The 22,563-nt window shown below is 41.9% G+C and overlaps 3 protein-coding genes across 3 annotated transcripts; all 3 read left to right on the top strand.

Annotated features, from left to right (window-relative positions):
• The first annotated feature begins 659 nt into the window (after positions 1–659).
• LOC100286692 (family with sequence similarity 241 member A) lies at positions 660–5,440 on the top strand. The gene is given in 2 exon segments (NM_001146633.2): positions 660–808; positions 4,818–5,440. Coding segments are annotated over 2 exon segments (531 nt in total). The 5' UTR covers positions 660–679; the 3' UTR covers positions 5,220–5,440.
• A 4,514-nt stretch (positions 5,441–9,954) lies between these two features.
• On the top strand, positions 9,955–13,646 carry LOC106600505 (uncharacterized). The gene is made up of 5 exons (XM_045716926.2): positions 9,955–11,839; positions 12,029–12,134; positions 12,309–12,336; positions 12,433–13,251; positions 13,394–13,646. Exons 1-5 carry the CDS (start codon positions 11,368–11,370, stop codon positions 13,604–13,606), a joined length of 1,638 nt encoding a protein of 545 aa, XP_045572882.2. The 5' UTR covers positions 9,955–11,367; the 3' UTR covers positions 13,607–13,646.
• A 1,712-nt stretch (positions 13,647–15,358) lies between these two features.
• On the top strand, positions 15,359–21,233 carry LOC106600509 (alcohol dehydrogenase 1). Its single transcript, XM_014191921.3, has 9 exons — positions 15,359–15,503; positions 18,745–18,846; positions 19,311–19,452; positions 19,547–19,634; positions 19,741–19,960; positions 20,046–20,306; positions 20,419–20,551; positions 20,630–20,768; positions 20,866–21,233. Exons 1-9 carry the CDS (start codon positions 15,486–15,488, stop codon positions 20,897–20,899), a joined length of 1,137 nt encoding a protein of 378 aa, XP_014047396.1. The 5' UTR covers positions 15,359–15,485; the 3' UTR covers positions 20,900–21,233.
• Positions 21,234–22,563: the final 1,330 nt, after the last annotated feature.

The following is a 22,563-nucleotide window of genomic DNA, read 5'->3' as shown; positions in this document are numbered from 1 at the left end:
AATGTCAAGTGGAAAGAAGCAGAGGCAGATTAGTTGGGATTACGCAGGTTACTAGGTCTTCTTCTTAATCCTGTGCCTCACTATATAGCATACTGCTAAATCACAAAATCAGAGGTCAAGTACCCTAACTAAAACACAATGCCAGTTGGTTGGCCTGACATGTAATCCATTGCTGATTATTGGAAAAACCCTCATTAACAGTAGTTAGATTTTATGGTATTTTAAATAAATAGCTATGTTTTGTGATATTTAAATTGGTACACAAACCATGTAATGGTTTTTATTCTGTCGTGCAAATGTGTATTTGCTTGCATAGTCCTGTATTAGTTTGGTTATTTCCACACACTTACCACTTGAAAAGTTACATACTGCTTGATAGTCACTTAAATGTACTAAATAGTGGAGCCACAGTAAAAAAAAAAAAAAAAAAGAAGGATATATATATATATATATTAAAAAAATAACGTATATAAAAAAAACCACTGTCCTAATTCTAGAAAGTGTTGCTTGATTTTGACATTTCAACTATTTGACGGTTGAAGTTGACACGCCCCTTACCGTGACGTTAGATTGGTTTATTACACACGTGACACAGCGTGAGCGGGGGTCCGGAAGTGCCATTGACAGTCTTGAATGTTTTGTTTGTTTCCTGAAACATCATTCAAACGGCGTGTATAACATGTCGACCATACCACCAGCTGGGAATGATCAACTGGTACTGCATCGGCGGGAGTTTGAGGAGTTAGAGAGTCGAATAAGGTGTCAATCTCATCATCCACCCAACTACACAGCAAGGAAAACGTTCCAGGTAGCTAAAATATGTTTTATAATGAACCCTCATTGGTCTATCTGTAGTAACGTTAACGTCGTTAGCCAATGCTATCCAGCGGGTGTAGTTAGCTAGTTATCTAGGCAATGCGAGCAGTGCAATATTTATCAAGTGGCTTCAGCTCAAAGGTTTATGCCTAACTAGGTGATTTACATTTCATGTTGTGCTTGCTTGCCTGGATTATTACAATTAGTTAGCTAATCCCTTGCCATGTATTTGAGTCATGATGATATGAGAGCAACTCGATAGCTAGCTAACAGCTAGATATGACAAGAGTGATGTGTGATCTGTGTACCTTGGGTCATCAGGGAGGGAACATTGACAGCTACATTTATTGCGTTTATTGTATTGCTTTGGCCAAGGATTCTGCTGTCACTTAGCTACTTGCACAACCAACAGTTGCATTTCAAGGCTGACAGGCAGTCTGACTCCAGCATGTACCAGTATAACGCACATAATGAAGTTATGTAATAAGAGTCTTATTCACACAGCCTTATAGCATGTCACACAGCCTTATGACACATCACTGAAAGAGCTAGCAGACACCTTAAAAGAGAATGGAACTCTAACTGCTACACTTCAATCAGAAGACAGAGCTGATGAGAAATCAGTCCATTCCAAAAGTTCCCCCACCCTCATATGTAACCAAGCCACCCTAGCGGATATGGAGAGTGACAACCTGTCCCAAGCCTTTGGGAGTATCTCCCTACTGGAGGCAGAGGTGAATGAGCTTCGTGGTGAGGTGACAGTTCTAAGGCAGGAAAAGGAGGAGCTGAGAAAGAAACTGGCAATGGTCTAGAGCATAATGAGGTAGCTGACATTAGGGAGGAGTTAGAAAAGGAGTTGTCAGCAGTCATAGAATTGCTACAACACAGAGACACCACAATCTAAGAGAACAACTGTAGCCTACCACAACCCTCACTACCACACCCTCACATTGTTAGTACCACTGCTTCTCATAGTGAACCTCCGGAACTCAGACTCGGCACAAGAGATCAGTAACAAGATCCAGTACAACTCCTCCCACACCAGCACATTCCCTTTGTCAGATAGGTCTGACCAGACCTCCCCAAGATCCTCACATCCCAGAGCACCAGCGCCAGCATAGCCATGCTGGGACACAAAGGAGAGAAGAAGACAATGAAAGGCCACCTGTGGTCCCCACTCCATCCAAAGAGCATCACTCCAGACACCACAGCCCAGAACAGCAGAACACAGACAGACCCTATGGCCTTCATTTTATGTGACTTCAATTGGAAATTCTCAGAGAGAAACTGCTATTCCCTGGCATGTCAGTCAGAAAGCTATGGTGCCCAACAACAGCAAGTGCCTTAAAGTATTGTCAAGCAACAAATTAAATTGAGCCAAACATATTATAATTCACACAGGTACTAATGGTTTGATGGCAATGGGAGGACATGTAGCTCCTACAATTTGCAGTCAGAGCTGCAGAGAGATTTCCTAACACCAAAATCACTATGACCACCCTGTTGCCACGTGGAGATGTGCCCTTCCACATTATTCAAAGCAACAATGATGAGCTGTCTAGAAGTTGTGCTTGGACAATGTTTACCTAGCGAACCACCAGGAAATGTACCCCCATCTAATGTATGCACTAGTACACTTGAATAAACAGGGTGTTAAGGTGTTTGCTAGGAAACCATTTTTTTATCTGGGACAAAGCAAAAGCCAAAATAAAAACTCTGCCATACATCCTCCAAGATCACAACCACCAGACCCCACCCAGAGAGACCAGAACCACCCTATACCACCAGACCCCACCCAGAGAGACCAGAACCACCCTACACCACTGTGCCAAATCCAGAGAGGCTAACTCTACCCTGCACCACTTAATCCCCATCCAGAGAGACCAGGACCACCCTGCACCACCGGGCCCCATCCAGAGAGGCTAACTCTACCCTGCACCACCAGGCCCCATCCAGAGAGGCTAACTCTACCCTGCACCACCGGGCCCCATCCAGAGAGGCTAACTCTACCCTGCACCACCAGTCCCCATCCAGAGAGGCTAACTCTACCCTGCACCACCAGGCCCCATCCAGAAAGGCTAACTCTACCCTGCACCACAAGGGCCCATCCAGAGAGGCTAACTCTACCCTGCACCACCAGGCCCCATCCAGAGAGGCTAACTCTACCCTGCACCACCAGGCCCCATCCAGAGAGGCTAACTCTACCCTGCACCACCAGGCCCCATCCAGAGAGGCTAACTCTACCCTGCACCACCAGGCCCCATCCAGAGAGGCCAACTCTACCCTGCACCACCAGGCCCCATCCAGAGAGGCCAACTCTACCCTGCACCACCGGTTTCCTTCCAGAGAGGCCAACTCTACCCTGCACCACCGGTTTCCTTCCAGAGAGGCCAGCTCTACCCTGCACCACCGGTTTCCTTCCAGAGAGGCCAGCTCTACCCTACACCACCGGTTTCCTTCCAGAGAGGCCAGCTCTACCCTACACCACCGGTTTCCTTCCAGAGAGGCCAGCTCCACCCTACACCACCGGTTTCCTTCCAGAGAGGCCAGCTCCACCCTACACCACCGGTTTCCTTCCAGAGAGGCCAGCTCCACCCTACAACATCGGGCCCCTTCCACTACCCCCCCTCCCCATGCTAACAGAACAACACCCCAATCAGAAGAGACCAACAGTCCAGCAAGACCGCTATGCAGAAGTGGTACAAAGAATAGAGCACCCTGCTGCAGCTGAGCTAAACCAGATAAGGCATCTGCTGAACATAATCTGCTAAATCCACTAATTCCTTATTTGTTATTATCAGAAATAGAATTATTAGAAATACAACCTATTATGAGTTTTATATAAACTACCCAGGAAAGGGTGAAAGTTGGCTCATATAAATTAATGTAGCCTCAGAAACAAAATTCATGAGATTAGTAATTTGCTAATCTAAGATAATGTTAATATTACCAATTTCTGAGACCCACTTAGACAGGACCTTTGATACAGCTGTAGGAATACAAGGATATAACATCTACAGAAAAGGCAGGAATGTCTACGGGGGAGATGGTGTGTGTGTGTGTGTGTGTGTGTGTGTGTGTGTGTGTGTGTGTGTGTGTGTGTGTGTGTGTGTGTGTGTGTGTGTGTGTGTGTGTGTGTGTGTGTGTGTGTGTGTGTGTGTGTACGTGTACCTGTGAAGCTCAAAGAGGATCTCATGACAAATTAAGTAGAAGTGCTGTGGTTGCAGGTTCACCTGACTCATCTGAAGCCTCTTCTTTAAGGTATGACCATTGAACAAGTTGAAGAAGCTGAACTCCTAGGAGTAACATTGGATGGCCAGTTGTCATGGTCATGTCATATTGGCAAAGTTGTTGTTTAAAATGGGGAGAGGTATGTCTGTTATAAAAATATATTCGGTGTTTTTGACACAAAGACAAACTGTACTAGTTGTTCAGGCTTTGATCTTGTTCCATATTGATTACTGTCCGGTAATATGGTCAGGTGCATCAAAGAAAGACCTCAAAACAAAGCAGCACGCCTTGTGCTTAACGGCACACACAGAACTAACATCAACAACATGCATGATAGTCTTTCATGGATGAGGAGAAATGTACTACTACCACCAAACACCCCACAGCACCTCCTTTTTTCTAAAGATCTACTTTAACTGTACTGTATATATGAGTAGTGTGTAAATAATATTTTTGTTGTCTCTTGGTGTCTTTCCTATATATACATCTTATTGTTCTTGTCTATTACTGTTCTGTACTTTCATGTATTTGTACATTTTATGTGGACCCCAGGAAGAGTAGCTGCTGCATGTGCAGTAGCTAATGGGGACCCTAATAAACTAAACACGACCACATGCCTATCCTTGGTATGGTATCCTCTCCTGTACATTCCATGTAGAGTAGCTACTTATTTTGAACAGAGCCCTATGTCGTCCTGGAGAATTGTAGTCCAGCACACTGTATGGGGAATAGGGGTGTCATTTAAACTTAATCCATACTTGTCTTTTCAGGATGACCCCAGTGGCAGACCACTTGGATCTAGGTGGCAAGCCCTTCCTGGTGACCCCGGGACTTGGTGGTCATGCCCCTCTGCTGACCCCAGAGCCAGGTTATGCTGCTCCAGCGACCCCAGGGCCAGACCACTCCCAGCCGGTGACCCTACGGCAAGGTGGCCAAGCATTGACGACCTCACAACCAGACCTCAGTTGGATGACTGCGAGCGGATGGGGACCCTGTTTGGGCAGCTGAACAAGTGCCTGCGCAGTGCAGGCTTCACCCAGATGTACTTTGGGGAGAAGATTGTGGAGCCTGTGATCATCATCTTTTTCTGGGTCCTACTGTGGTTCCTGGGAATCCAAGCTCTGGGGCTGGTGGGGACTCTGTGCATTGTCATCATCTTCATCCAGAAGTAACTGGATCTCCGGCCCGTTTGATTGGCAGTTGGGAGCTCCGGTGTCTAAAAACGAAAAAATTTGAACTTACAGCGCGAGTCCCTCTGTCTTTTCTGTTTGCAATAAGGCTTCCTAGATTTGTTTGAGTGTTTCTTGATGCTCAGCTTCATACCAGCCAATGTACTCTATATGGATGAACATTTTTGTGCTGACGAATAAAATGGAGGCCTTGCTCCTAACTACCGGTTGCCTGGTTTCAAGCTTTTAAAACAAATCTAACTCAAAATCAGACCACTTGGCTCACTAGCTGTACCCCAATACTCAAAGGCGATGTCTCATCTTACGTGTGAGTACTGATTTTTAAAAAACTAGATCAATGAAAGCAATATGTCTCATAGCTTAAAGGCGGAGTCAGCGAAATGACATTGCACTAGCAGCGCTGCAGATAGTGTGATGAGCAAGATGCAAGTCACATTCAGAATCTGCGCATGTACACGGTTTCGCGTCGAGCTCTTACAACATGGTAGCCACTGGACAAAAACAGCAGAGAAGTTTAGCCTCAAACTCCAACTCTCTTAGTTGTTGCGGAAATTGAACCTCTATACTGTTTACTTTGTGCATCTACATTATATAGCTGACTCTGCCTTTAACTAGTTTTGTCTCACAGATTAACTGGTATCTATCATTTTCAAGTGTTATGAGACTTTGATCATGAGTGATGACAATCAAGGAAAGAAAGTCTGTCAGGAGTATTTGGATGCAGATTGCTTCAAGTAGCATTTCTAAAGGTGCAATCTGTAAAATGATATCTATGGTGTTCAGGGAATTATACTATGTGTGGGAGAAAAAAATAACCTGTAGCCTTGGAATATGGTCTTTCTATGAGATTTGCACATACCAGCAGCTCATCATTTCTATGATACAGTATATTTGTGGTGAGAGCAACATTACTTACCTCCACATTTGATGCTACATGCCATTTCGTTATAAACAATGGAATGAAGTAAAGGTCCTTTAGTTGTTAGCAATTATAAAAAAATCAACAGGTCTGTTGCTGCTGCATTAGTTTGAATTACCAATGACCATCAGGACATCTTACAGATTGCACCTTTTTAATTGAGAGCAACATTCTAACACCTGCATGCCTCAAAAGGACAAACTTGCGGTCCAACCACTTAAAAGACACACCCTATCCCTCAGCCCTCAAATGAAGTGGACACTTCTGATGACGTATCAAGACGTCTGACGAGTATACACTTGCAGGGCGAGGGAGGAAGGAATGATTTTTAAATGGACCACTCTTGGCCGGAAATTCTTTACTCCTTCATGCCGCGATGATTGTGTTTTTAGCCACTGGTGGCTTGTCAGTGCTTTATATGCACTACATTCAATTATGAGTGCATGTCTACTTATATTAAATATATAATTATTAATATACGCCTACTGTATAATAGCTAGCAAATGAATTAGCTAACTAACGTTAGCCTGCCTAGCTAGAACTTCGGAAGAAGGGACATGTTTTATTTCTACAATTTCCAAAAGATAACCAAACAAAAACATATTTGGACCACCCGCCAAGATGGCGACGGGGATTCCCCCAAGGGCATACGGCGAGGGTAAGTGAACGAGGGTGTGTCATTTAAGTGTTTGGACCGGAACCCTGGAACGCATATCACTGACTGGTTTATTAGGTTCTATAGTAACTGAAGTTGTCCCCCTACATTTAATATGCATTCAAACATCTCCCTTTGACATGCATGTAACCTCGAAGTGAAGCAGAAATGTGTGCTCATGACGTTCATGGATGTTTAACATGCACTTATATCAAGCCTATCCCTACATTATCTCAAGCCTATCCTTTTGATTGAGAATTGTACATATATACAGTGCATTCGGAAAGTATTCAGACCCCTTGACTTTTTCCACCATTTTGTTACTTTACAGCCTTATTCTAAAATGGATGAGGATTTGTATTTATTTAATACATCTACACACAATCCCCATAATGACATAGCAAAACAGGTTTAAAAAAACAGAAATACCTTATGTAAATAAGTATTCAGACCCTTTGCTATGAGACTTGAAATTGAGCTCAGGTGCATCCTGTTTCGATTGATCATCCTTGAGATGTTTCTACAACTTGATTGGAATCCACCTGTGGTGATTTGGAAAGGCACACAACTGTCTATATAAGGTCCCACAGTTGACAGTGCATGTAAGAGCAAAAACCGAGCCATGAGGTCGAAATCGCTTCCAAAGGTGTTTCATCGAAGTACTGAGTAAAGGGTCTGAATACTTATGTAAATGTGATATTTCAGTTTTTGAAATGTATTTTTTATAAATTTGCAAACACTTTTAAAAACCTGTTTTTGCTCTGTCATTATGGGGTATTGTGTGTAGATTGATGAGGGGGAAAAAACTATTTAATACATGTTAGAATAAGGCTGTAACAAAATGTGGAAAGTCAAGGGGTCTGAATACTTTCCGAATGCACTGTACATTGTCAGTAATCATACCCTTGTTAATGAGTGGTATATCATTCTGAAAATCATTCCAAATGTAACCAGAAGGTGGTGCTGTAAAGCTAACAAATACTTTTCTTGCTGGTTTTTCATTGTCAATTCATGTGGGAAAGTCTATATCAAATTGCAAAGTTGAAACTGACTAAATCACTGCTTTTGTTAGATACAGCTACTATCATACAGTTTGAAGATAATGAGGATAACTTTTTCTGTCATTGGTGTCTAAATATTCAACATCAAACACATCAGAATGGATGATAGCTTACAGTGTCTACTTATTCTACTGTGACCTGGTGCACTGCAAAGCATGCCCAGTGTTCACTGCATGATAATCATTGTTTAACTTGTGGAGTATTAGATACACATCACATACACTCCTAGGAAAATATTCAGCAACACTATTAGTTGAGTGCAAGAGCCAGGGATGTAGTCCACACTGGTAAATGAATGTTGTCCATAAGTGCTGATCCAAAGTAGCCTTTGCTACCAAATGGTTAAGGTTAGGGACACCTGATCCTAGATCTTTGCTGGGGCCAATCTCTACCAGGATTCATCGACTAGAATAAAACAGTCATTTTATAATCTTGTGCTGCCAACTAAAATACCTTAGTCCTTGTGGAATGCTTTTAGGTGTTTGGCATGTTCCATGTTTACAGTGCCTTTGGAACGTATTCAGGCCCCTTGACCTTTTCCAAATGTTGTTACGTTACAGCTGTATTCTAAAATGTATTATTATTTTTTTTGTCCTCAGCAATCTACACACAATACCCCATAATGACAAAATGAAAACAGGCTTTTAGAAATTTTACCAAATGTATTAATAATAGAAAACAGAAATACCTTATTTACATAAGTATTCAGACCCTTTGCTATGAGACTCAAAATTGAGCTCAGGTGCATCCTGTTTCCATTGATCATCCTTGAGATGTTTCTACAACTTGATTGGAGTCCACCTGTGGTACATTCAAATGATTGGACATGATTTGGAAAGGCACACAACTGTCTATAAAGGGTCTCACAATTGACAGTGCATGTCACAGCAAAAACCAAGCCATGAGGTCGAAGGAATTGTCCGTAGAGCTCCGAGACAGGATTGTGTCGAGGCACAGATCTGGGGAAGGGTACCAAAAAAATTCTGCATCATTTGAAGGTCCCCAAGAACACAGTGCCCTCCATCATTCTTAAATGGAAGAAGTTTAGAACCACCAAGACTCTTCCTAGAGCTGGCCGCCAGGCCAAACTGAGCAATCGGGGGAGAAGGGCCTTGGTCAGGGAGGTGACCAAGAACCTGATGGTCACTTTGACAGAGCTCTAGAGTTCATCTTTGGAGATTGTTGTCCTTCTGGAAAGTTCTCCCATCTCTGCAGCACTCCACCAGTCAGGCCTTTATGGTAGAATGGCCAGGCAGAAGTTACTCCTCAGTAAAAGGCACATGACAGCCCACTTGGAGTTATTATTTCAGAATAAGGCTGTAACGTAACAAAATGTGGAAAAAGTCAATGGGTCTGAATACTTTCCGAAGGCACTGTATATGCAAAAAAAGTGGAATGTCTTAATATTTACAAAGTAGGTTTTTAGGAGTGTTTGGTCACAAAGCAAAACAAGATGTGAATCTGCAAAGGGAGCAAGTGAATTTATTGGCTTAAATTGACATTGCATCAGATTCACTGTAGATATGTCTGTGATCAGTTTGTTAAAGGGATGCGTGATCTTTGTTTACGAATGAGAATATAATTCCTCTGTTTATGTTGAAATGTTGGGTAAATTACAAGGTGGATGATGTTTGAGAAATTTGTAACCAATGTAAAGTTTTTTTTCTCAATCTTTTTGGCACTAATTGTACACTAAGTGTTATTTTTTTACTACTGTATGAGTATGAAGGTCGTTCCACCAATTGGGTGCCTTTTTGAGTAGTGTCACTTGGTAAAAATTTAGTTTTGTTTGACCTCATTTTTACATTCTGTCATAAAAAGCACATGTAAAACTTAATAAATAACATGTTTTCCCATCTCAAGAGGTTGAATAAAAAAAATATGACAATAGTAAGTGCCATATAAAATAACAGGTTTGACCGTGACAGGGTTGACAATTTCATCTTAAATCAGCCTTAAATTAAAACATTTCTAGCCTGTCAATCGATGGGTAACAGGGTTGATGTGGTATGCTCAACCCGCTGTTTTCCACCACAGAATACCAGAAAATGGTCGAAAAGAGTACAACCAGTTCAACCACTTTTACACTAGGGTATGACTAAAAGATTTTCAATGTTTCTTTAAAAAAATGTTTTTAAAGGAATAGTTTCATCATATTAAAATGAGAGTTCAGTTCACGTAACAGGGTTGATCTTAAAATGATGGGCAGGTTTTGGGGGATTTTTTTACCTTAAAAGGAATCACTAATCACATTAAATAAATAATAATCGCCCGAAATAACTTAACTAGGGCTTTACAATGATGGTGAAACCTTGGAGAAATGTTGGGGTTAAGTGGGTTGTTATGTTATTCCTGTGTGTCCTACCAAACTAGTTGAGCAAGTCATGGCCATAGAAATATTTCATTCTAATTCTATGGTCATAACATACTGTTCTGATGATTAACTGATGACGTCATAATGAATTTTAATAAACCTGTTTATGATGTATATCAAAATTCCTTGACCAGAACAGGGAGGTTTCAGGAAGGTCCTGCAACATTTCACCATACCATGATGCAAGAACAGGTCAGTGCTTAATTTGTAAAAATATCTTGCCTGAGACCTGATGACTTCTTTATGCTCTTGATCAACAATCTAGGCTTTAGCTCAGCGGGCAAACACAGTCATATGGGACGCTGACCAGGTGATCTGTGTTGAAACCCAGTCACATAGTTATTATATATTCAAATCATATTTTATTGGTCGTATACAGGTATTTAGCAGATGCTATTGCGGGAGTAGCGAAATGCTTGTGTTCCTAGCTCCAACAGTGCAGCAGTATCTAACAATTCACAACAATACACACAAATCTAAAAGTAAAATAATGGAATTAAGAAATATATAAATATTAGGACGAGCAATGTCGGAGTGGCATTGACTAAAATACAGTAGAATAGAATACAGTATATACATAGGAACTGAGCAAAGCAGTATGTAAACATTATTAAAGTGACCAGTGATTCTATGTATATGGGGCAGCAGCCTCTAAGATGCAGGGTTTGAGTAAACGGGTTGTAGCCGGCTAGTGATGGCTATTTAACAGTCTAATGGCCTTGAGATAGAAGCTGTTTTTTCAGTCTCTCTGTCCCAGATTTGATGTATCTCTGCTGACCTCGCCTTCTGGACGGTAGCGGGGTGAACAGGCCGTGGTTTGGGTGTTTGATGTCCTTGATGATCTTTTTGGCTTTTCTGTGACATCGGGTGGTGTAGGTGTCCTGGAGGGCAGCAAGTGTGCCCCCGCTTTCCACCTTCTCCACTGCGGTCCCGTTGATATGGATAGAGGCGTCCTTCCTCTGCTGTTTCCGGAAGTCCACGATCAGCTCCTTCGTTTTGTTGATGTTGACGGGAGGTTATTTTCCTGGCACCACTCCGCCAGGGCCCTCACCTCCTCCCTGTAGGCTGTCTCGTCATTGTTGGTAATCAGGCCTACTACTGTTGTGTCGTCTGCAAACTGGATGATTGAGTTGGAGGCGTGTATGGCCACACAGTCATGGGTGAACAGGGAGTACAGGAGGGGGCTGAGCACGCACCCTTGTGGGGCCCCTGTGTTGAGGATCAGCGAAGTGGAGGTGTTGTTTCCTACCTTGACCACCTGGTGGCAGCCTGTCGGGAAGTCGAGGACCCAGTTGCACAGGGTGGGGTTCAGACCCAGGGCCCTGAGCTTAATGATGAGCTTGGAGGGTACTTTGATGTTGAAGGCGGAGCTATGTTCATCATGTGTTGAACCGTGCTTTCGGCCGCAGGGGGACCAGCAGCTCTGCAAAGCCCAGGAGGCCCAGCGTGTGGAGCGGGCCGTGCTGCTGGAAGCCGTCCAGGGCCTGGAGATCGAGTTGTCTGTGTGCCAGCAGAGACAGAAGGACCTGCAGGACACTTTCTCCACAGCCCAGAGCCACTGGAGGGCCCAAGAGGAGCGGCTGCACCATGAAGGTAACAATGGCACTCATCTTCATCTAAAATGTGTGTTTTATAATTTGGTGCAATGTTTCCCAATCTGTTTCTTGGGGAAGATCCTGGCATTTGCTGCAAAAAGGCATGTTTCAGCAGTGTGTGTGTGTGTGTGTGTGTGTGTGTGTGTGTGTGTGTGTGTGTGTGTGTGTGTGTGTGTGTGTGTGTGAGTGTCCTCCCTTACCTGTTTGTTGGGAGACCACAGGCAGATGACCGACAGTTTGATTGAGACAGTCAAAACCGAGCAGAAGAAAGCAGCCAATCAGTTTGCAGAGAGGTCAGTAAATTGATAATGAAAGGCTGTGTTAAAAGATTTCTACTCAAGAGCTTGATGATTAGTTGATTTATTGAATCACGAAAACATTTATGATTTCTGGGGACCAGAATCGAAACCCCCAGATTTAAGTTGATAATGATTCCTTATTGACCATTTCTTCTTTATTTCATGAAGCACGGAAAAGCCGGGCAAACAAGATGAGGTAAAATTTATGTATCTGTTTATTCTTCATTGACCTTAACACTGTTTATTGAGGAGTTATGCCAGCTTTACATACTTCCACTTACTTCTCTTTTAGATGGTTGCTGATGCTGCTGAAGGCAAGGGCTACAATCAGAGCAGGCCCCGGCTGCAGAGCACCATGAAGCTCCACTCCAACCTGCACCAGGCCTTAGAGGGCCTCCAGCTGCAGACACCAGCATCACCCTCCCCATCATTAGACCCCATGAGCTCCTACCAGGTCTCCGTCCAGCAGCTTCAGGAGGAGCTGCAGAGAGAGAAGGACCAAGTATCGAGGCTGGTGGAGCGTCTGGAGAGGGCCGAGCAGAAGTTAGAGGAGCTGAGGCAGCAGCAGGAGCAAGACGCCAAGGAAAGCTGGAACACTGTCCATCAGGAGATGGAGACCAACCTGGAGATGGGCGGCATGGTGGAGCGGAGGAGGGGGAAGGTGCAGGAGGTCAGCACCATACTGCGACGCAAGATAAGCTGGGGTGGATGGGCTGGGATGAAGGATGAGGAGGAGGAAGAAGAAGAGAAGGAGGGGAAGCCTGCAAACGCCCTCAACTCAGAGTGCATAAACCAGTGTCAGGCAATGCACCCAGATCCACAAATGCTAGAACAGGACCAATGGAACCCAGAACTAGAATCAGAGAAGGGAGCCCAGGACCAGCACTCCTGCCTAGAGACGTTGTTGTGGAGGTGGCAGAAGACGCTGGGGGGACAGAGGGACATTGTGAAGAGGCTGAAGGCCGACATGAAGAGGGAGACAGAGAGCATGCAGGTGCTGGCCGCCGGCCTCTTGAACAACAGACAGCACAGCCTGGACACATGCCAGGTCCAAGCCCTTGAAGAGCACCTGGAGATCTGGAGGCGCAGGCAGAGAGAGATGAAAATGCAGGTAAGATGGATGCTTGTTTCGTTCAAGTGAGTCTTATCTGTCATGCTTAATTAAAAAAAATAATGAAAGGGAATCTATGCATGTGGGCCTACAATTGAGCCCTGGGCTACAAAGTCTAATGTCTACTGGTTCTCTTTTTCAGCTGTCTGAGATGCAGGCCCAGTTTGACGTGGAGCGGAACCGCTCTGCCGAGTTCCTGAAAGAGAATGACAAGCTGAGCAGACTGCTTTGCACGGTGGAGTCCTCGGTGGCTGACCTGCAGCCCCTGCTCACCTACCACCAGGTCCTAGTAGAGGATGCCATGAAGGACAACTCTATACAACATGGCCGCCACAGGAGCAAGATGAAAAAATAACTCTCAAAGACTGATGAATAAAAGTTGACAATATAATTTGCTTTTGTGTTTGCTTACTGTTTCGATTGGCCTCTAAAAGATAATCTATGATGTAATTATAACTGTCTTTCATATAAATGTCTGCCCTTTTTATGTCCCCAAGTCAACATAAATTGATTGTTCTTTATCTTTACAATAAGAGCTACAATTATCTACTAGACAATACTGAGCACCTACGTTGTCTGGGATTCAAATGTCCCTTTATTTTGAAGGTAACCACAGATACAGCAGACAGCTGCCGCTCCTACTTACATATGTTACGTCTCTAATTACCATTTTATCAGAACAGTAGGGCATAACCTGAGAAGCATTATAAAACATTTGCATAACCAATAAAACAAATCCAAAATGTAGAAATGTCCATTTGCAATAAAATTGTAAAACTCAAATTCGTATGAGTTTATATTTGCAAGTTGTATTTTAAATTGTGCATGCTGCAAACAGATATAATACCTGAAAGTAGTTATGTAACAATATATGTACCTACGCTGTAATTACATAGACATTATTACACATTGTAATAATGTCTAAGTATTGCTGCTAAAATGGCTATTCAACCTAGTAGTCCTTTCACCTATCCACTAAGATACTGGCAACAAAGACAGGAAGCAATTCAATATTATGTTCTTTATTCTGTAAACCCAGAGCAAACAGGGTCTAATTAAAAAGTGCTGTGAGACATTGCCATATCAGCAGTTCATCAGCACAGAAAGCTGATACATATTTACATAGCATAGCTTTTTTTATAATTTACTCTTTTGAATCATATCTCACTCATTTTCAGATTGTTTGTTTTGAATAATGTGTTTTGAGTCCTGAAATCACCTGTATAATATTACTTAACATGCAACTATCCGAGCCACAGGCAAAGACTGCCTATTGTCGTCCTGGATGAAACCCTGTATTTCAAAAAAGATTTTTTTTAAGAACAACGCTTTATTCTATTAATGGGACTTCACAAGGTATTTTGCGTGACTTGTATTAGACCTAGAGTCATGAAACCTTCACAACTTCAGTTTAATTTATCTGTATTTATTTGTATTATTTTACTGCTCAATGTTGTTATTATTTCTTGGATAACCTTATCTACTATTATGTATTGATTTATTTTTCATTCACTGCGTAGAACACCGGAGGAATTGTCACGAAATTATCACTGTGAATCATTGTAATGTTTATGTATCAATTAATCCCGTAAGGGATGGGTTGCCAACTGGCAATTTGACACAAAAATAAAATGTAATTCATTCATTCACTGAATATTGAGGGGAATGAATACTTTCAATGTATGTGAAAAAAACAAAATCGCCAAAAAATGAGATACAAGGTTTTTCCAGGACGCCGACAATATCGAAGAGAATAAGTCTCCACAGTGTTCGAGAAGAACGAGACAACAGTATCTCCCAGAAGAGCCTATCCCACACAGACAGTTCAATCTATTTTCTAGTTAACACTATATTGCATTTAATCATAAAGCCAAAATGCACAGGTTATATCAAAGGTCATTGCAAACAGATGAATCACATGACTGACTCATCTCGGTGACTTATCTATATTACATGCAGTTATGTTAGCTACAAACAATAACTGTACAGTGTTAGTTGTAATCTACGTTGAACGGAATGGCAATTGTGATATCCAATTTCATGGCACTTGTATCAGTGTAAGGATATCTAGCCTTGCAATAAAAAAGTCCCTCCCTTTCTGAATGTTTGCCTATGGTCTGGATGGCTGGAGTATTTAAAGATTGTCCAAACCATCCCTCTGTCACACTCTCTCCCTCTAACTCTATGCTGAAATATATTGCTCTTCTCTTCCAAACTCCTTAGGTTGATAGAAGATGGCAACTGCAGGAAAAGTATGTATCTCTTTCTTCACCCCTCTCTTTTTCGAATACACATCAGTATATTTATTTTTATTAATATATCTACTGCAACTTTTATCACTTATTTATTTTGTTTTTGGGTTCATGTACAGTACACATATTACACATACAGTTGGCTTCCTACCAAATTATTGTTATTGAGAGATACGCATGTGTGAAGGTGTAATAATAGAGAATCCTCTGCATTTGAATTAGTTGATCAATCCTCTCTCTAACTGATATTGAACTGACATGTAATGATGCACAATCTGTGATTAAAAGTGTTTTGGTACGATTTGATTAAGGTTGAGTGTGTACTTTAGAAAATGACAGTGAGTGGTGGCAGTAATGCAATTTTTGGATTATCCAAACTAATCGGATTGCTTTCAGTTACTTTTGCATTAATTTCCCCTTAAAAGGCATCAGAATAAGACAAAAAGGATCCATCAAACGCATTTGGTGTGTCATCATAGTGCTCTCTGATTTGTGGTGAGATTACTCAGGTGGAACAAACTTAAACTTGCGCCTTTTTTCAATGCTGAATTGAACGTCATTGTGAAAACTTCAGAAAAGTAATCCAAGAAGTAATCATCTAGTTTTTCAAAAGTAACTGTAATCAGATTACAATATAACTTTTAAAAAACTATTATTAACTTCCCAACCCTGGGCTTACTATAGCTTTCTAGTAATTACTTTTCAAGTTCATCAGAGGTTTGTCCTGCAGAATAATATCTTGTTTGGAATAAATACCCTTTTGGAATTACACAATAACTGGAATGGTCTTGAAACCTGGCAACTGCGGTCACTCACTCACTCACTCACACATGCTCATGCACACACACACTCACACACACACACTGTAAACTCCATGCCTAATGTGAAGTATAATATGTTTTTGGGGGAGAGTCTCTCTGAAACTATCCAAATTGTTTTTGCACAACCATTGACTTTGGCAGAGAGTGCATCTGGGATAAAGCCAATGGACAAAAAGATAAATATTTATATAGGGTTTCAGTTGCTCTGTCACGTCCTGACCAGTAAAAGGGGTTATTTGTCATTGTAGTTTGGTCAGGGCGTGGCAGGGGGTGTTTGTTTTGTGTGTTTCGGTGTTTTTGGTTTAGGTTCTATGTTTTCTATTTCTATGTTTAAATCTATTTTTCTATTTCTATGTTGGGTTTTTGGTAGGACCTCCAATTAGAGGTAGCTGGTTGTCGTTGCCTCTAATTGGAGGCCATATTTAGTTGAGGTTTGTTTCACGTGTGTTTTGTGGGTGGTTATTTTCTATATAGCCTGTGTGCCTTATGGAACTGTTTTTCGTCGTACGTTTAAGTGTTTTCATAAATAAATTAAGTATGACCACTTTACCCGCTGCGCCTTGGTCTAATCCTTACGACGCCCGTGACATGCTCAACAGTTGAATGACTCAGATTGTACTGTAAACAATGACGTATATGAAGACTGAAATGAAGCCCTTCGCAGAAATACACAACATAACCAAAAGTATGTGAACATCTGCTTGTCGAGCATCTCATTCCATTATCATGGGCATTAATATGAAGTTGGTCCCCCCTTTGCTGCTATAACAGCCTCCCCTCTTCTGGGAAGGCTTTCCACTAAATGTTGGAACATTGCTGCTGAGACTTGCTTCCTTTCAACCACAAGAGCATTAGTGAGGTTGGGTACTGATGTTTGGCGATTAGGCCTGGCTCGCAGTCTGCGTTGTAATTCATCCCAAATGTGTACGATAGGTTGAGATCAGGGCTCTGTGGAAGCCATGAAGTTCTCCCACACCAATCTCGACAAACTATTTCTGTATGGACCTCGCTTTGTGCACGGACATTGTCATTCTGAAACAGGAAAGGACCTTTCCCAAACTGTTTCCACAAAGTTGGAAGCACAGAATCGTCTAGAATGTCATTGTATGCTGTAGCATTAAGATTTCCCTTCACTGGAACAATGAGGCCTAGCCCTACCATCAAAAACAGCCGCAGACCATTATTCGTCTTCCACCAAACTTTACAGTTTGCATTATGCATTCGTGCAGGCAGCGTTCTTCTGGCATTTGCCAAACCCAGATTAGTCTGTTTCCACTGCGCTAGAGTCCAATGGTGGTGAGCTTGGCACTGTGCATGATCTTAGGCTTGTGTGAGACTGCTCGGCCATGGAAACCCATTTCATGAAGCTCCCGATGAACAGTTCTTGTGCTGACTTTGCTTCCAGAGGCAGTTTGCAACTCGGGAGTGAGTGTTGCAACCAAGGACAGAGAATTTTTACGTGCTACGCGCTTCAGCACTCGGCGGTCCCGTTCTGTGAGCTTGTGTGGCCTACCACTTGTTAGATGTTTCCACTTCACAATAACAGCACTACAATTGACTGGGGCAGCTCTAGTAGGGCAGAAATTTGATGAACTGACTTGTTGGAAAGGTGTCATCCTATGGCGGTGCCACATTGTAAGTCACTGAGCTCTTCAGTAAAGCCATTCTACTGCCAATGTTTGTCTATGGTGATTGCATGGCTGTGTGCTCAATTTTATACACCTGTCAGCAACGGGTGTGGCGGAAATAGCCAAATTCACTAATTTGAAGGGGTGTCCACATACTTTTGTATGTATAGTATATATGTGATTGGTCCTGTACAGTGGTGGAAAAATTAACCAATTGTCATACTTGAGTAAAAGTAAAGATACCTTAATAGAAAATGACTCAAGTAAAAGTAAAAGTCCCCCATTAAAATAATACTTGGGTAAAAGTCTAAAAGTATTTGGTTTTAAATATACTTAAGTATCATAAGTAAATGTAATTGCTAAAATATACTTACGTATCAAAAGTAAAAGTATAAATCACTTCAAATTTCTTATATTAAGCAAACCAGATGACATAATTTTCTTGTTTTTAATTTTTCATTCATAATTTACAAACTAAGCATGTGTGTTTAGTGAGTCTGCCATATCAGAGGCAGTAGGGATGACCAGGGATGTTCTCTTGATAAGTGTGTGAATTGGACATTTTCCTGTTGTGCTAAGCATTCAAAATGTAACAAGTACTTTTGGGTGTCAGGGAAAATGTATGGAGTAAAAAGTACATTATTTCATTGAGGAATGTATTGAAGTAAAAGTAAAAGTTGTCAAGAAGATAAATATTAATGTACAAAAAACGACTTGAGTAGAACTTTAAATAATTTTTACGTAAGTATTTTACACCATTGGACCTGTTTTGGGTCGTGTTGTGTTTTATAGGTGATTAAATGCCGCGCTGCAGTGGCATGGGAGCCAAGCAAACCCCTGGTGATGGAGGAAATTGAGGTGGCTCCTCCCCAGGCACATGAGATTCGCATCAAGGTGAGAGAGACTACAATTAATGCAAATACACAAACAAGCTCTCATTTATGCAGTCCATAGAAGGCAATGATCAAGTGTTGATCATTGCCATTGATATTACCCTGGCCAAGTATGAGGCCACTGCTGAGGACACACAAGCACACATGAATAAACATAACGTGCCATGGGTCCAGTACACATAAATACTCATGAATACACATAACATGCCATGGGTCCAGTACACATAAATACACATGAATACACATAATGTGCCATGGGTCCAGTACACATAAATACACATGAATACACATAACGTGCCATGGGTCCAGTACACATAAATACACATGAATACACATAACGTGCCATGGGTCCAGTACAGATAAATAAACATGAGCATACAGAAACACTTCTGACACTCACATTAGCAAATTTTCAGAACACTTCTCAAAATTCGTACCTCTTTGTTTTTGTCCTGTTGAGTGCAGATAGTCGCCACGGGTGTGTGCCACACTGACCTGTACCACCTGTTTGAGGGGAAACACAAGGATGGCTTCCCTTGTGTCCTGGGTCACGAAGGGGCTGGGATTGTGGAGAGTGTGGGGTCTGAAGTGACCAAGTTCAATCCAGGTTGGAAATATAGCTAGTAAACCTGTATTTTCAAATTGGATACAAATAACAGCATGTACGAAAAAGCTGTGTACTCTGCCTGTCCTCCTGTTAGGTGATAAAGTCATCCCTCTGTTCATCTCCCAATGTGGCCAGTGCCGGTTCTGCAAGAGCCCAAAGACCAACCTGTGTGAGAAGGGCTGGTGAGGTCCCATTACTAGCCTAGTCTTCAGAAACTTTCACAATACTTTTTTTTTAATATAACTTTTGTGTGTTATTCTTGCACTGAACATGAGCCAATCCCACCAGGGCCAGTGATAGGTATGATGTGATGTCAGAATCAGACACCCGGTTCACCTGTAAGGGGAAGAAGGTGCTGCAGTTCATGGGGACCAGCACTTTCTCAGAATACACCGTGGTCAATGAGATCGCCGTGGCCAAGATCCATCCCTCAGCCCCTCTCGACAAGGTCTGTCTCCTTGGCTGTGGAGTCGCCACCGGATATGGCGCAGCCCTTAACACAGCCAAGGTGTGTTAATTGTAACTAACAGGTTTAGTTGTGGTGATGTCTTTATATACTAAAGTGTTGATGCATAGGATACCTTTCCCCCTAGGTGGAGCCAGGATCTACATGTGCTGTGTTTGGCCTGGGAGCTGTTGGGTTGGCAGCGGTCATGGGTTGCAAAAACGCTGGGGCCAAGAGGATCATCGCCATTGATATTAACCCGACCAAATATGAGAAGGCCAAGGTCTTCGGTGCCACAGAGTTTGTCAACCCCAAGGACCACAACAAACCCATCAGTCAAGTGCTGTATGAGATGACCAATGGAGGAGTGGACTTTTCCCTGGAATGTGTGGGGAGTGTGGCCGTAATGGTGGGTTTAGATTGTGTGTTTGTATGATGTTGAGATGTGTATGCGTGTGATGTCTTGATTGAGTCAAGTGGCATTGATCTATAATTCTCTATCTATTCCTCTCTCTCTTTAGAGGAGTGCCTTGGAGTCGTGTGTTAAGGGATGGGGAGTAAGTGTGCTGGTCGGATGGACTGACATGGATGACTTTGCTGCCAGACCCATTCAGCTCATAGCTGGCCGCACCTGGAAAGGATCTCTGTTTGGAGGTGTGCCACCTATCAATCAACTGTCAAACACTATATTTGGGTGTGTGTGATTTATTTCTAAATGTGCGTCTCTGCCAGGTTTTAAGAGTAAGGATGGTGTGCCCAAGCTGGTGAATGAGTACCTGGAGAAGAAGTTGAAGCTGGATGAGTTTGTCACCCACAACATGACCCTGGCCCAGGTCAACGACGCCATCCAGCTCATGAAGACAGGAGACTGGTAACTTTCACCTTAGTACTGTTTGTCTCTGTGAGAAGTTTAATTTAATATTCAGAAAAATAAATGCTTGTTTTCTTGTGTTCTCCTTGTTTTGCAGTATACGGTCAGTCCTGAGTGTGGCACTGCAGTAAGAGGGTCAACTCAACCCAGCCAATCACACTTATTTTTCCTGCTCAACCAATCAACGAGCAAAACTATACAATATGGCTTGATAAACCAATGATTCACTATATCACAATATGTATTAGTGGGGTGAATACTCAATGGTAGGTAGCATACTGCAGGCTTTCTGCTAGTAACCATTGTAACAACAATGATAATCATGTTTTTATTTTGTTATGTTGCCTGGAAGCCAATTATGTTTCTGCTTTAGTCATTGTCAAGTGGGAGTAGGATAAAGTACAAAGAGATCTGGCTATCATGTCATGTATGTCAGTTTTGAATAAAACCATTCCCTACTTCTCAGTCTGTTGCTCAATCAATGCTAGGTCAATAGATTGGCGGTTATTAGTTATCCGATCTCATACCTTAGTTTGCGCATCTAAACATAAAGTCGCTGTGAGCGACGATAACTTATCAGTATGGTATCCGGGCCTTTCAATACCCTTTATCAGTGTAATGTCTGTGCTCAAACATTATTTATATTAATCTATAAACAGAGTACCTTTCCACACAAACGTGTTTCAACAACACTTACATGCTTCTCCAGGTTAGTCTGTTATGATACTTATTGTCAAGGAGTGACAGACAGTTACCCAGTTGTTTCTTTTAGTTATTTTTTAATCAGACTGTGTAGCCTAGTTATTCGTAATAATATTGTCAGGGATCAGCTTGTCCCTACATTTGATGATATTCTGTAGTTAGATAATTATAAATATATGTGAATGAAATAGAGTTCGATTGATTCTGGCATTATAAAGATATTTATAACACATTGCTGCTATCAGAACTTTGAATAAAAACCACAGAGTGATAAAGATGCAGTCATTGAAGTGACACAAATTGCCTGTATCAGACTCACACAGATGAGACGTGACAGAAGCAGCCTGGATCAAACACACAAACATCAAAGTGGTGAAGTGACACACACCGCATGTGATCACAAGCATACTGCAGAGCGGCACACACTGACAGGGAATGGGAACCTGATCACATAGAAAATTAAAGCGAAATGTGTTTCAGAATACAACAAATAAAAAAAGTACAGGTCTGATAACAGGTAATAAAAGCACTGCTTCAATTCCAATTCGATGCATCTTTATTTTCCCAGAAGACCAACTTGTTGCAGCATTAACAGAATGAAAACAAAACATACATTGGTAAATCATAACTGATTTTAAAAACAAGTCTTTTGAGAGACTGAAGTAAAAAGGAGTCTGCAGTAAGATAGTACTTCCAGAGTATCCTTATCCATAATTTCACATTTTCTAACATTACAGTAAAAACAAAGTATTTTACAATAATACAAGCGAACTGTCTACTGTACATGGGTGGAGAAAATAAGTGTTTGAAGTCATTTGGGATTGTTAGGACAGATGTATTGTATCATTCAGAGATGATGGCAAACAAAAACAGAGATGAGGAACTTCAGATGACAGTTATGAAAGAGACATTCTCCTCCTTGGAAGTGTTGTTCATCTGTGGTTTATAGTCCATTTGCTCTTCCTGAAAGGGTGCACACACACACACACACACACACACACTTTTTAAATGTAAAAACATTACAAAAAGGTTCACCTAAAATGTGATGGACCCCATTTTAAAAATACTTAGATTTCACATGGAGGAATATTTA

Source organism: Salmo salar, chromosome 01 (assembly GCF_965601325.2).
Source record: "Salmo salar chromosome 01, fSalSal1, whole genome shotgun sequence".
Lineage (NCBI taxonomy): Eukaryota > Metazoa > Chordata > Actinopteri > Salmoniformes > Salmonidae > Salmo > Salmo salar.
The sequence above is the reverse complement of the archived record's forward strand: the minus strand, read 5'-3'. Positions and strand labels throughout refer to the sequence as shown.